Consider the following 12773-nt stretch of genomic DNA (forward strand, 5'->3'; position numbering starts at 1 on the left):
GATATTCATAGGTTTTCAGGTTTTTACTATTATAAAGTTTTAATAAATATCCTTGGACATCTGTCTTTATGTGCTGGTAGTTTTAATTGTGTAAAGATCAGATCTGTGCCAAAGAATATTTTTGCTTTTAACTAAGCTTGGTTTTTAGCTTTTTCTAAACTTGGCTTTTTGAGAAGTATTTGTTAATTTGTGAAATGGATATATATATTTTTTTCTGGCGGTGAGTGCCTGGTGTCAGTTCTCTGCCTGCCTTTTGGGGACCGGAGAAGAGCATGGTCAGTGACTAGCACTTTCTAGGATGTGACCACCTGCTTAGCCAAACAGCAAGGATAGAATTAAGCAGTGATACACCCATTCCAGAAATGTATGTATTTCTCAGCTACGGCAGGACTTGCCCCCTTCCTGGTTTTAGTTACACAGGACGGGGGCAGAGGTTTGCATTTAACAAAATTCTTCAAAGTCCCTTATCTTTAACCCAGTTTGTACTGGGAAATGCCCACCAAATAGAGCACTGTGGTGATGAAAGTGGCCCAGAAGCCCGCCTAGCAGGTCTCTAGATTGAAATTAAGAGCCTGGAGAAAATGGCTCTGGAGATAGTTCTACATGCACTCACCATTTTAGTCCGTGACTCCTGCTCAAGGTTTAATTGGGGGATTCTTGTAGGCAAATTAAGATCACACCACAATTCCTATTGGATAATGAGTTTATTGGCAATATAATACTGGAAGATACAATTTAAGTTACAGAGCTTTGGACTGCCAGCTGTATCTGCTGATATTCTTCTGCCAACCTACAGGTTATGTCATTTCGTTGAGTGAGGGCAATTTGGCTCTATCACAGAATTCTATATTCAATTAGTCATCTCTGGTGGAACCGCGAAAGACCTCTCCAGAAGGGTTTATCTGTAGAATGCTTTCCCGCTAAGAAAGTGTTCCTCACGCCAACACATTTATGCTGTGGAATATAAGCTCAGCATGAGTGCCTGGAATCACTTAGCTCAACAGAAGGTTCCAGTGATTTCAAGCATGTTGTGTTTCCGCACGCCATTTTGAATGCCGTTATCACCGTCGGTGAGACGTTCTGATTGTTTTATGCGCTGAATATCATTGGTGACTGCTCTGTTTTGCTGACCGCCGCAGCTCAATGCAATGGCAAATCGTGCTGCAGGGAAAGGCTATGAGAACGAAGACAACTACTCCAATATCAAGTTTCAGTTTATCGGGATAGAGAACATCCATGTTATGAGGAGCAGCCTGCAGAAAATGCTGGAAGGTAAGCCATTGTCTGATGCATAGCATTAAAAAAAATACAGTGAAACGTAATGTCAAGCAGAAGAAGATAGTCTTTTGGTTTTTAAGTTGTTTGCACAATGATGCTGTTCATATAAGTGGGATAAGTTGAGAAGAGGGTATCGTATTGCAAGGACTCCTTAAACATTTAAGCCTTTCTCTTATTTTTTGTTAAGTGTCATGGGGAAATGGTTTTTCACTTGGTTAGCAGAGTCAGGCCCTGTCCAGTGTTTAGAGTATACAATGAAAGTGCACAGGAGTGTTTTTTCTTTCTCCCTCATGATATTAGTTGAACCCACATTCAAGGCCATTTAGATCAAGCAGTCCTGCATTTAAAGCAATAACTAGCTCTGTTCATGTGTGGACATGGAGTTGTATAAAATGAATCCAAGTGGACAAACGGCCATTAGAAGGGAGGGTATTGGAGGTGCTGGAGGGCCTTGAGCAGCACATTCCTGATTTCCATTCTCCTTCCTGGATTCCCTGGGTCAGCTCTCTTGCTCTGAAGCCCAGCAGTCACCTTCACTGGGCTGTTACCCGCCATTAAACAATCTAATCATTTCTCCAGGGCAGCAACTACCACAGTGCGCCTGCGCATATATCCCTTCCCCGCATGGCGTTCCGCACCCCTTCACCCTCCCCCCCCACACCCACCCCAGCCCTTCACACCACAGGACACAGCCACTCGGGCTTATGGGGGAGGAAATGACAAAGATGGATTATGTGATGTACAACAGCCATTCTTGTGGCCAAACCAGCCATAAGCTGATTTGCAGAAATTCTGCATTTCAAGCAAAACCAGCCTCCTTTACTGCTTATGCTCCATGTGATTGTAAAGGCGTGCAAGGAGGAATGTGTTGTCACAGTCACAAATTCTGGCTCTAGTGGGAACCGCAGAGAAAGGGGACCTTTTGCTTTGTACCTTGGGGTCCTGGAGAGGCTGCAAATGCTGTGCTCGCTCTTGGGGGGAAGGCCCTGAAAAGGTGGAACTGTGTGAGGACAGTGGGCTGCCTGAACAGGAAACTTGGGGTGGAGTGGAGGACGACAAAGTAATGCTGAATTCCTTTTTTCTAGGGGTACACATTTGCTCTCAGTTAGTATGTAGTTCTCTGCTTCATAGGAAGGACAGGGGGTAGGGAGAGCCTGCCAGTAGGGCTGGAGGGCCTTGAGCAACACATTCCTGATTTCCATTCTCCTTCCTGGATTCCCGGGGTCTGCTCTCTTGCTTTGAAGCCCAGCAGTCACCTTTACTGGGCTGTTACCTGCCATAAAACGAGAAGCTTGGACTAATAATTTCTCCGGGTCCTTCCAGCTGTGTCGGGTCTGTGACTTTACGGGTTGCAAATATTTGAATCTTGTACATTTGAATGATTAGACAAAATCTCATCCTAAACCTGAAAAGAAAAAATCTGCCCCAGAGAATCTCCGCCTTATTTTCACATATCATCTGCCATGTCTCAGACCACTGTAACAACACCATGGACATGATTTCTGAGCCTTTTTTTGTTTTTTAAGATTTTATTTATTTGAGAGAAAGAGACACACGGAGCATGAGCAGGGGGAGGGGCAGAGGGAGAGGGACCAATACCCACTGGTAAGTGGGGAGCTGGACATGGGGCTCAATCCTAGGACCCTGAGATCATGACCTGAGCTGTAGACAGACCCTTAACAGACTGAGCCACCCAGGAGCCCTGATTGTTTGAGCTTCTTAAACTTCTGGAGATAATCATGGGCAGTGTGGCTGTTCTTGCTATAAGTTGTGCCTTTTAAGTGTCAAAAAATTGGACTAGCTTTGTCCTGTTATTAAAAGGGTACTCTAACATTAGTATGAAAGGTGTGCATTACTGCCAGAATCATCAAAAAACATCTAGGGTGATACGCTTCATATTTTTCATCTAGTGACTTCATAAGCGGACTTCCAACAACACACATTTTCTTCAATGTACAAAGTAGCTCTTAGAAATTTTTATAAACTATCACTCTGACTTTAGTTTTGGAACTAGTGCTTATCTGGTCTCTTATTAGGAACCATTCCTCCTGCCCTTCTATCTGTGGTCTGACTGTCTCCTTCAAAAGGACAGCAAACTGGTCGAGTCCTGTAGTGCAGTCCCTGTTACGTGAGGGATCACGGTAACTGGACATCACTTTCCAGCCCTCTGTCAGCGCAGTAAGCAAGGACAACCTTCTGGATGCCTTTCAGGGAACTTGACCAATGTTTGACTATCTGTTTTTACCAAGTAAATTATAAACCACTTGTGGAGGCTCAGCTGATGAAGTGATGCAATCAGTCCCCCCTTCTAGGGCTTTTCCTGCTTCCAACAGCCGTCCTTGGCATCAAAGAGATTGGAAGAGTTGTGCTGCTGGTGACTTGGTAGGAAGTGTGCTAGTACATTTTTATTCGTAGTTATTATTGCCTTTGATTTTTTTTAACTACTGCTAATTAATATTATCAGAATAGAATTTGAATAATAGAAGAGAAAAAATTGTTTGCATTCTGGCTCTGTCTGTGAGCAAGAGCTGCAGGATATTTCATCAGAAACTGAAATTTAGGACCAAGTTCACATCCGATATAGGTCCTTTTATAGAGCTCACTTAATTTTAACTTTGATTTATAAGTCCTAAAGCAAACTGTGTTGTGGTATTCATACGTCTCAATGAGATAGTAATGATGCCTTCTAGTTACGTAGCAATTTTGCAATTGATTGTTTTCTACTAGGCTTTCCCTTTTGATCATATAATGTTTTTCCCTTAAATAATAAAAGGATGACCTATATTTTCTTTTTTATCGGAACAGTCAATAAGAAAGCCCATGCTTCTCTCCATGTGGACCTCTCTTTATATGTTATTCACAACATGGCAGGTTATTTTTTCAAAGCATAAGTCTCTAGTTCTAGAATCTAGTAATATATATATATATATATATAATTTCTTTCCTTAAGTGGACTCCGCACTGGAGCCCAACACAGGGCTTGAATTCATGACTCTGAGATCAAGATCTGAGCTGACATCAAGAGCTGGACACTTAACCGACTAAGCCACCCAGACGTCCCACATTTAAAAATATTTTTATATTACATATTTAATTTAAAATTTAATTTAATTTAAAACATGCATTTCCCAGGATCTCATAACAAAGCAGGATTTGAGCCTAGTACTTTCTATCATGTTAGAGCACTCTTCACTGATTTGTGGATATGGTGTTAGGCTCGTGGTAACCACCCACATAGTAATGGTGTTGTAGCATCTGTGATGTGATTACTATGTACTGGACACTCTTTTAATTTTCTCAGGTGTATTTATTCAGTGGTCCTTGTGGCAGTCTTGTTAGAGCTATTCTCTTTTTTTTAATGCAATTAGCCAACATATAGTACTTCATTTGTTTTTGATATAGTATGCAATGATTCATTAGTTTTGTATAAGACACAGTTCTCATTAGATCACGTGCCCTCCTTAATACCTGTCACCCCGTTACCCCATTCCGCACCCCTCCCCTTCCACAGCCCTCAGTTTGTTCCCCAGAGTGCAGTCTCTCATGGTTGGTCTCCCTCTCTGAGGGACAGTTTTCCCTCCCTTTCCCGTTTATCCTTTGCACAGTTTCTTATATTCCACATGAGTGAAACCATAAGTTAATTGTCCTTCTGATTAATTTATTTCACTCAGTATAATTCCCTCCAGTTCCATCCATGTTGATGCAAATGGTGGGTATTTGTCCCTTCTGATGGCTGAGTAATACTCCATCGTATATATGGACTATATCTTCTTTACCTATTCGTCTGTTGAAGGACATCTCAGCTCCTTCCACAGTTTGGCTATTGTGGACATTGATGCTATGAACATTGGGTGCATGTGCCCCTTCGGATCACTACATCTGTATCTTTAGGGCAAATCCCCAGCAGTGCAATTACTGGGTTGTAGGGTAGCTCAATTTTTAACTTCTTGAGGAAACTCCATACCAGTTTCCAGAATGTCCTCATTTTAAAGAGGAGGAAATTGAGGTCAGAGGCTAAGGATCTCACGCAAGCTCACAGCAGTAGACGACAGAACGAAGATTCTCACCTGATCAGTATGGGTTCAGATGCCATACTCTTAACCACTTGGCTTTATGGTCTCTCTAGGTAGCTGGTTGGGTAGAAAGTGTCCTGGCCTAAGAGTCCAAAGATCTGGGTTTGGGCTTTTGCTTTATAGTCTTCAAATAAACTTAAACCTCATTTCCTGTATTTGTAAAAGAACGTTAACAATATATCATCTCTAACTTACCGATTGAAAAAGTTTCTTGCAAACTATGAAGTGTTTTCTTTCCAGTGTAAGGTCTGTTATGATTTCTCTTGAGAGATAATACTTCATTTGGAATTAAGTACTGAGTAAATGGGTAAGTTATTGAGCTATAGATTAATTCAGTCAGCCAGACTTTTTATAGGTAACTTTTCTCAGTTTCTTTATTCAAGAGACACAGAGTAAGATAGCACAATTTCAGAGACATGGAAGTGCGTGCCTTATGTTATGGTCAATGTCCACTCAGCAAAAGCCCATCAATTTAATAAACCACCTGTCAGGCCTTGTGGATGTTTTCTCAGCAAATTATTTCACAGAGATACAAACCTGAGCCCCATGGCATGTCATATGGGAATGGGTCCAGAGCACAGGAAGAAAGGCCCGTGTCCATTCTGCGATTTGGGCAACACTACAGCGAAGAGCTGTTTGAAACGGACCAGACTCGGTGCAATTTAAGACTAGAATCTTTTTAGCAGGCGCCAAAGTGGAACCGCACTTGTCATATCCCCTGGAACTATGGGCATTGACGGGAGACGTTTTGTGGCAAAATCAGGCGGCCCCAGAGATCCTATCTGAGCTGCACTTCTGTGTGAAGGTTCTAAGGCCCATTATTCAGAGCCTTCATCAGGTGTAGAAAGGACGGTTGAAAGAAGAGAATTTTGAAGGTGTCATGGAGACGGCAGGTATTATGGTCTCCGACTTAACTACTCTGGTCTCCCTCCCAAGTTGCTTTGGGCGCACCAAGGTCTAGAAATGAACAGTCCCTAACACACCCACACACTTCTTTCTGCTCAGAGTTAAGGCTGTGGTTATCAGTTAAAATGTCCCTTTTGTTGGAGACTTTATTTTTTTAAAGATTTTATTTATTTATTTGACAGCCAGAGATCACAAGTAGGCAGAGGGGCAGGCAGAGAGAGAGAGGAGGAAGCAGGCTCCCTGCTGAGCAGAGAGCCCGATGCGGGGCTCTATCCCAGGACCCTGAGATCATGACCTGAGCCAAAAGCAGAGGCTTTAACCCGCTGTGCCACCCAGGCGCTCCTGTTGGAGACTTTCTTGCTCACCTCATGTCTTTCTGAGGTAATGGCTAATTCAACCCAGAAGAAATGGAGCGCTTCAACTCTCTACAGATATTCGGATTTAAGTTTTTCATTTTAAAGTATTTCCTATTACATCGCCTACTAGTTGATGGAGTTCTACCAGATAGGAGCTAATAAAAGGCTATAAAGCTCATCTTTTTTTTTTTTTCTGTTCTCTATGTTTGGACTTTTTACCACTATTAATTTCCTCAATTACTAACCTATTAGATGAGACAGCCAGCAGGACCTGGCTGAAAATCTGGTTATTATCCTTTAAAATTAAGCAACAAAGCATGGTTTTCCACACAGAAAACCCAATTTTCCATTAAAATGGAACTAGATAGCTTCAATCCAAGGTTTTTCAGAGAGCCTTCCACGTGACCAACAGACCTGTCCTGTCAGGATTTACTCGTTATCAATTCATGGTCACTTGGAGGAAAGAAATAGATCAAGAGCATGTACCTTGCTCTCTGTGGTGTTGTAAGAGGATGTAGAATGGGGCTGATGAGAGCTGGGTGGTATCAGCTAATCCCTACAAGCATATCGTAAGCATTAAGGCACAGAGGAAAGAGCATTGTCCCTTGGGGGCATATGGGCTGTAGACTGGACTCCAGTTCAATAATTTACTGACTGTGTAACTATGGATGATAACTTGGTAAACTTTAACACCTTTCCAACTGCAAATCGGGAGTAACTAATACCCTGGATGGTAGAGAATGTTTGTCGAGTAGCAGGCATAATCCCCGCTTAGAGTAAGTACGACATTAAGTCGGGGATCCTGAAGTTCTCCCAGACATTCCTCTGTACATCAGACAATTACTGAGGGTTTTCTACATGCTGGGCATTGGGTAGAAAAATTCATTCATTAATACAAAATGAAGTATTGATTTGGATGGAGGGCAAAAATCGTGGGCAGGGGAACAGATGATGCTTGCTTGTTACTGAGGTCTATACCAGGGTATGGCAGCCAGTCGAATGTTTGAACTGGGCGTCAAAGCCAAGGACTTCATGTCTGGGTGACATTATCAAAGAGAGGACAACAGGGCGCCTGGGTGGCTCAGTGGGTTAAGCCTCTGCCTTCAGCTCAGGTCATGATCTCAGGGTCCTGGGATCAAGTCCTGCATCAGGCTCTCTGCTCAGCAGGGAGCCTGCTTTCCCCTCTCTCTCTCTGCCTGCCTACTTGTGATCTTTCTCTCTGTGTGTGCCAAATAAATAAATAAAATTAAAAAAAAAAAAGAGAGGACAACAAAGTGATTTAATAAGAGAATTGTGGCTATTTTCATCCTAATTATGCTGTCCCTTGATGTTCACTGAGACAATTCTAAGATTAATTTCACCCTCAGAATTTGTTTTATTTTGTTAATCATGATGGCTAGTTTTTGGGTAACTAGGGCATTTGCAAAAGGAATGCTTGCAGAAGACAGTGCCTCCCATGCAACTAAAGATAGACGTGACTAATTGCAGTGACAAGGCGAGCTGTAGCTGCGATCTGGCAATTCCGTATTTGCTTGCCAGCGACGGTAAGGTTTGAGATTTGGTGAGAACGTTGGTCCTGGCAGCTTTCACAGCAGGTGTGTGGTGCCGCCCACTTGCTGCCACCGTCTTCATCTTACATGATTCCTGAGCTTTCTCTCCAGGGCCTGCCGCTAATACTTTCTACCCACCCGACTTCCTAGCCTCTCAGCATTTTCTCCCAGTCTAGCCTTCTCTATTTTCACTTAAGTTTCCTGTTTAGACTCTAAGCCTCACCTTCAGTTAACTTCCTGTTCATCCTGGCTCAGTTGGCATAGTGACTTAATTATTCTCTCTTTGTAGTGGAAAAATATATGGAAATTGGAGTCAAGGGAGTTAGATTCTGATCAAGTGTCCTTAACTGGGCTGCTAGCATTTGAATCTGTTCCTCTTCTGTAAGTTGAGAAAATCAGACCTACTGTAGATGGGAGGTTGTGCCAGTTCATTGAGAAAAAACTAAGCCCCAAGCCTTATAGACCGTAGATGTAATATAAATGGGCACATATATACTTTTTATTTGCCGCAAGTGGTGTTTTTAGACACAAATTCACATGCAAAGCTCATAAATGCTGAGGGCATTCTTTTGTGAACCTGCTGCTAGATTTCCTTTAGGACAATGGTAATTAATATTACTGGAATGTATGTGTGTACATGCTTTCATGTTTATTAGCAGCTCGACACACACAGACACACACACTTATGCATATGAGTACTTGTGTATACTATTCTCAATGCTTTGTACGCTAGCAGTACTAACACAGGTATAAAGAATTTTAGGCTCGATTGTACCTTACCAATTTATATGATCACCAAATTCCTTAAAGGAAAACAAGGCTGTACAAAGTTGGGTTTCGTGGCATGTTCCAGAAAGCAGCACGCATGCCCTAGGCTGGAGTCATTTTAAAGAATAATCGCTAATCTTGTCGGCATCCTGTGAAGACGCTAAAACGCAAAGCTCTCCATTATATAGAGTTCTCTATAAAGAGGGCCCACGGTCCTTGGCCTGGGGAGGAGCATACCACTAACATTAATAAATTGAATACAGTCTGTGCAGAGCTCAGAAGTTTATTCCGTGTCACCGTGGTGGGCTCTGAGTAGAAGGCAAACCATAAAACAGGCTTAACCAAACATTTCCATGTCAAGAGTCCATCATAAAATCCTCTTTGAATGGGTTCACCTGCTAGGAGGTTCAGTGAAGGGAGATTATTATCCTTTGACCAGTTCTCTGAAGAGCGTTTCATTGGGCTTGGGGTTTTGACTCCAAAATGGGAAAGGGGCAAATCAACACATTAACAGAACTCAGGTGGCTGGCAGGCTGCTCATTAAGGGAGGGCCCTGAACTCTTCAACTTCAGGTTTTAGGAGACGAGAAAGAGTGATCTCCTGGGGTCCAGATGGAGACCGTCTTTGCATCCTCCAGAATCCCACCCAGCAACTGTACGCGAGGAAAGGAGATTGGTGTTAGTGACTTTCTTAAAGAAGATCAGGCAAGGCTTATTTTCTTCCAAGTAAATTTCTTATTTCCTCTTATTTCCTTATGTCCTATAATTATCTTTTCTTTTTTTTATGTTATCTTTTTATATGTTATCCATATATGTTTATGGGATACAGTTGCTCTTTTACGTAAAACAAATATTGTTAGACCTGGGCATTAAACTCCCACTCAGTAAGTACGATTCTCTGTGGCATATGCCTCTGATGTCAGCTGAAATGAACTTCGTTCAGCAAAATGGTTTGTAAATATTGGTTTGGGTTTGGCAACAAGAGTGAACAAATCAGTATTTCTGCCTTATCCTGAGTTTATCCAAACACACCCACCAGTTTTATATTTAAAAGTGCAGGCACTGATGGTTGGAGTCTCAAGTGTTCCCCCATCTGTCCATGTGTATTAATCATCTATAGAGCTGTTTGCTCTCACCCGGCCACTCAGCATTTGGCGGGAGAACACCCTTACAGTCGTTACCTTGCCCGAAAACCTGGTGAGGGTAGTTCACTTAAAGTACACAGCTTTAGTGTTCCTGAAAACACAAATGTTCAACCAGGAGCCCTTCTCAGTGTGGGAAGGAGGAAGCTGGTCCGGCAGGAGATCCAGCAGCTTGTCTCCTGGCTGAGCGAGCTAAGTGAAGAGGGAAACACTGGAACATTCTCTCCGGCAGTACCTTTTAGGGCCCGGTTTCTGTGAGCTCTCTGTTCCTCTCCTGCTTTTGGCCCAGACCATCTGCAGGTTAGCTGGAAAGCCTGGTGTCTTATTTTAAAGCTTGCTGCCATTTCCATGCCTTGTGGGAAGAGAAGGTGAAAAGGATCATTTGTTCTTGGGCTGAGCTTCAGGGTTTGGATGCCAAGATGTCCCTCAGGCTCCCTGGACCTTCTGAAATAAACGGGAATGCCAACTAGCCCTAAGCCCTATAATAACAACTGGAAAGTTCGGCCTATTTAGTGAAAAGAAAAAACAACAACAAACTGTTTGCAAGGTAATGTTATCTGTGAAAGATTTAAAGGAATCAGTGGAGTCCTGAGACTCTACGTGGTGGCATGTGTGTATTTTAGGATTAAGTTGAACACTTTGGGTCATGGCCTGGGGTTAAACAGAAAGACCAAAGAGGAGGCGCCCAGGGAGTGGTGAGAGGGCCCTTCCAGTGCTGGAATTTCAGGCCTTTCCTCCGGGCTGGGTGCACAGGCAGAGACGAGCCTGCCCCCTGCAGGAACCAAGTGGGACTGCCGGGCAGTGTCACTGGGGAGGGAAGGCAGGCCTTGCCCAGTTGTTTTTTTTTTCTTCTTGATATTGATTTATGTTTCCTTTTTTTTTTTTAATTTTTTCAATTTATTTATTTTCAGAAAAACAGTATTCATTATTTTTGCACCACACCCAGTGCTCCATGCAGTCCGTGCCCTCTATAATACCCACCAGCTGGTACCCCAACCTCCCAACCCCTGCTACTTCTTGCCCAGTTTTAACTGGAGGCTGTCGGTCTGTCTTTCCATCAGATTCCAAACTGGGTACACACCCCTGAGCTCGCAGGAGAACTTAGGAGGTGCACCCTGATTAGCTGGCTGCACGGCATCAACTTCGTTGCACTCTCCTTCCTAAAGCTGCCCGCCGTGCCTTGGGAGGCTCTTTGGCGCAGGCTGGAAGCCATCCCTCCTTTGCCATTTCCCCCTCCTAAATGCCCTTTTTGCCGACTTTGCAAAAGACAGATACACCTTTTATCACCTCCTCAGTCATTACAATGTATTATTCCAGGGTGCATGAGAGAGTGCCTAATTTAAAACATTATTGTGGGGGGGTACATGTGCAGAAACGTTTGAAGACTGCTAATCAGGTTCATCTTCCCCCAACGTCGCTGCTGCCCAGAGAAGTATAATGGAAGTCACTCGTGTGGACAACATTTGAAATTTCACATTTTCTAGTGGCCACATCAAAAAGTTAAAGGAAATGGGCAAATTTTCATAATACATTTGTATTTAACTTGATATATCCCAAATATTATCATGTCAACATGTAGTTATTACAGAAGCTACTAGTGAGATCCTTTTTTTTTTTAAGATTATTTATTTATTTATTTATTTATTTATTTGACAGAATTCACAAGGCAGAGAAGCAGACGGAGAGAGGGAGGGAAGCAGAGCCCGATGCAGGGCTCGATCCCAGGACCCTGAGATCATGACCTGAGCCAAAGGCTCAGGCTTAACCGACTGAGCCATCTGGGTGCCCCAGTGAGATACTTTTTATCCTTTTTTTCATACTGAGTATTTCACGTTTAGGATCTACTTTGCATTCACGGCGTATCTCAGTTCAGACTCGCTCCATTTCAGATATTCCAGCCACGTGGGACTAGCGGCTGCCGCACTGCACTGTACAGTTCTGAGGGACAAAGTGTGTAAACTTGAAGTTGATAGTAGGTGGGAGACAAGGAGCATTTAGAGTGGTTCGTGTATGAATTACAAAAAATAATATAACCGAGATCGATAGACATTGCTTAAGAGCATGTACTTTGGAGCCAGACTGAATCTGAGCCTCACCGCTTATCAGCTAGTGACCTTGGACAAGTTACTTAACTTCTCTTTGCATTGGTTTCCACTTTTATAAATAAGGATAATAATAGTACCTTCTTCATATGATTTCTAGGACGATTAGAAAACTATTGTATAGAAAGCACCTGGAGGGGTGCCTGGGTGGCTCAGTCGGTTAAGCGTCTGCCTTTGGCTCAGGTCATGATGACAGGGTCCTGGGATGGAGCCCCGCATCTGGTTCCCTGCTCAGCAGGAAGGCTGCTTCTCCCTTTCTCTCTCCCTCCGCCTGCTGCCCCCCCTGCCTGTGTTCTCCCTGTCAAATAAATAAAATACATTAAAAAAAAAAAAAAAAGCACCTGGAGGACTATCTGGCACCTGGTAAGTACTATTTTAAGTTTTGCTATTATTATTACTAGTAGAGGTACGATTTCGAGTTACACCCACCAGGGTAACCCTGGTGTGGTGGCAGACACTCAGCTTCTTGGTTAGAGGCCTTGGGCTCTCCTGCCATTGATCACTTTGTGTTCTGACCTTTCTAAGCCTCAGCTCTGAGGTGGGGTGTGAATGAGTCTGTACCTCCTAACTGTCAGGACACCGCACTGGACGAACATATG

The 12773-nt window shown here is 43.1% G+C and overlaps 1 protein-coding gene and 1 long non-coding RNA gene across 2 annotated transcripts in view; one reads left to right on the forward strand and one right to left on the reverse strand.

Annotated features, from left to right (window-relative positions):
* The window catches only part of MTMR7 (myotubularin related protein 7), a 102687-nt gene that overhangs the window by 75720 nt on the left and 14194 nt on the right, over positions 1-12773 (forward strand). The window contains exon 7 of the mRNA XM_082715603.1: positions 1140-1272. Within this exon, the coding sequence (XP_082571729.1) occupies positions 1140-1272 (133 nt within the window). The remainder of the gene's footprint in view (positions 1-1139; positions 1273-12773) is intronic.
* LOC309855373 lies at positions 9199-12394 on the reverse strand. Its single transcript, XR_014306763.1, has 2 exons — positions 10308-12394; positions 9199-9583 (listed from the first exon to the last, which is right to left on the reverse strand). It is a non-coding gene; the product is annotated as an uncharacterized lncRNA (long non-coding RNA).

The sequence above is a fragment of the Mustela nivalis genome, assembly GCF_964662115.1.
Source record: "Mustela nivalis genome assembly, chromosome: 20".
Taxonomy (NCBI): domain Eukaryota; kingdom Metazoa; phylum Chordata; class Mammalia; order Carnivora; family Mustelidae; genus Mustela; species Mustela nivalis.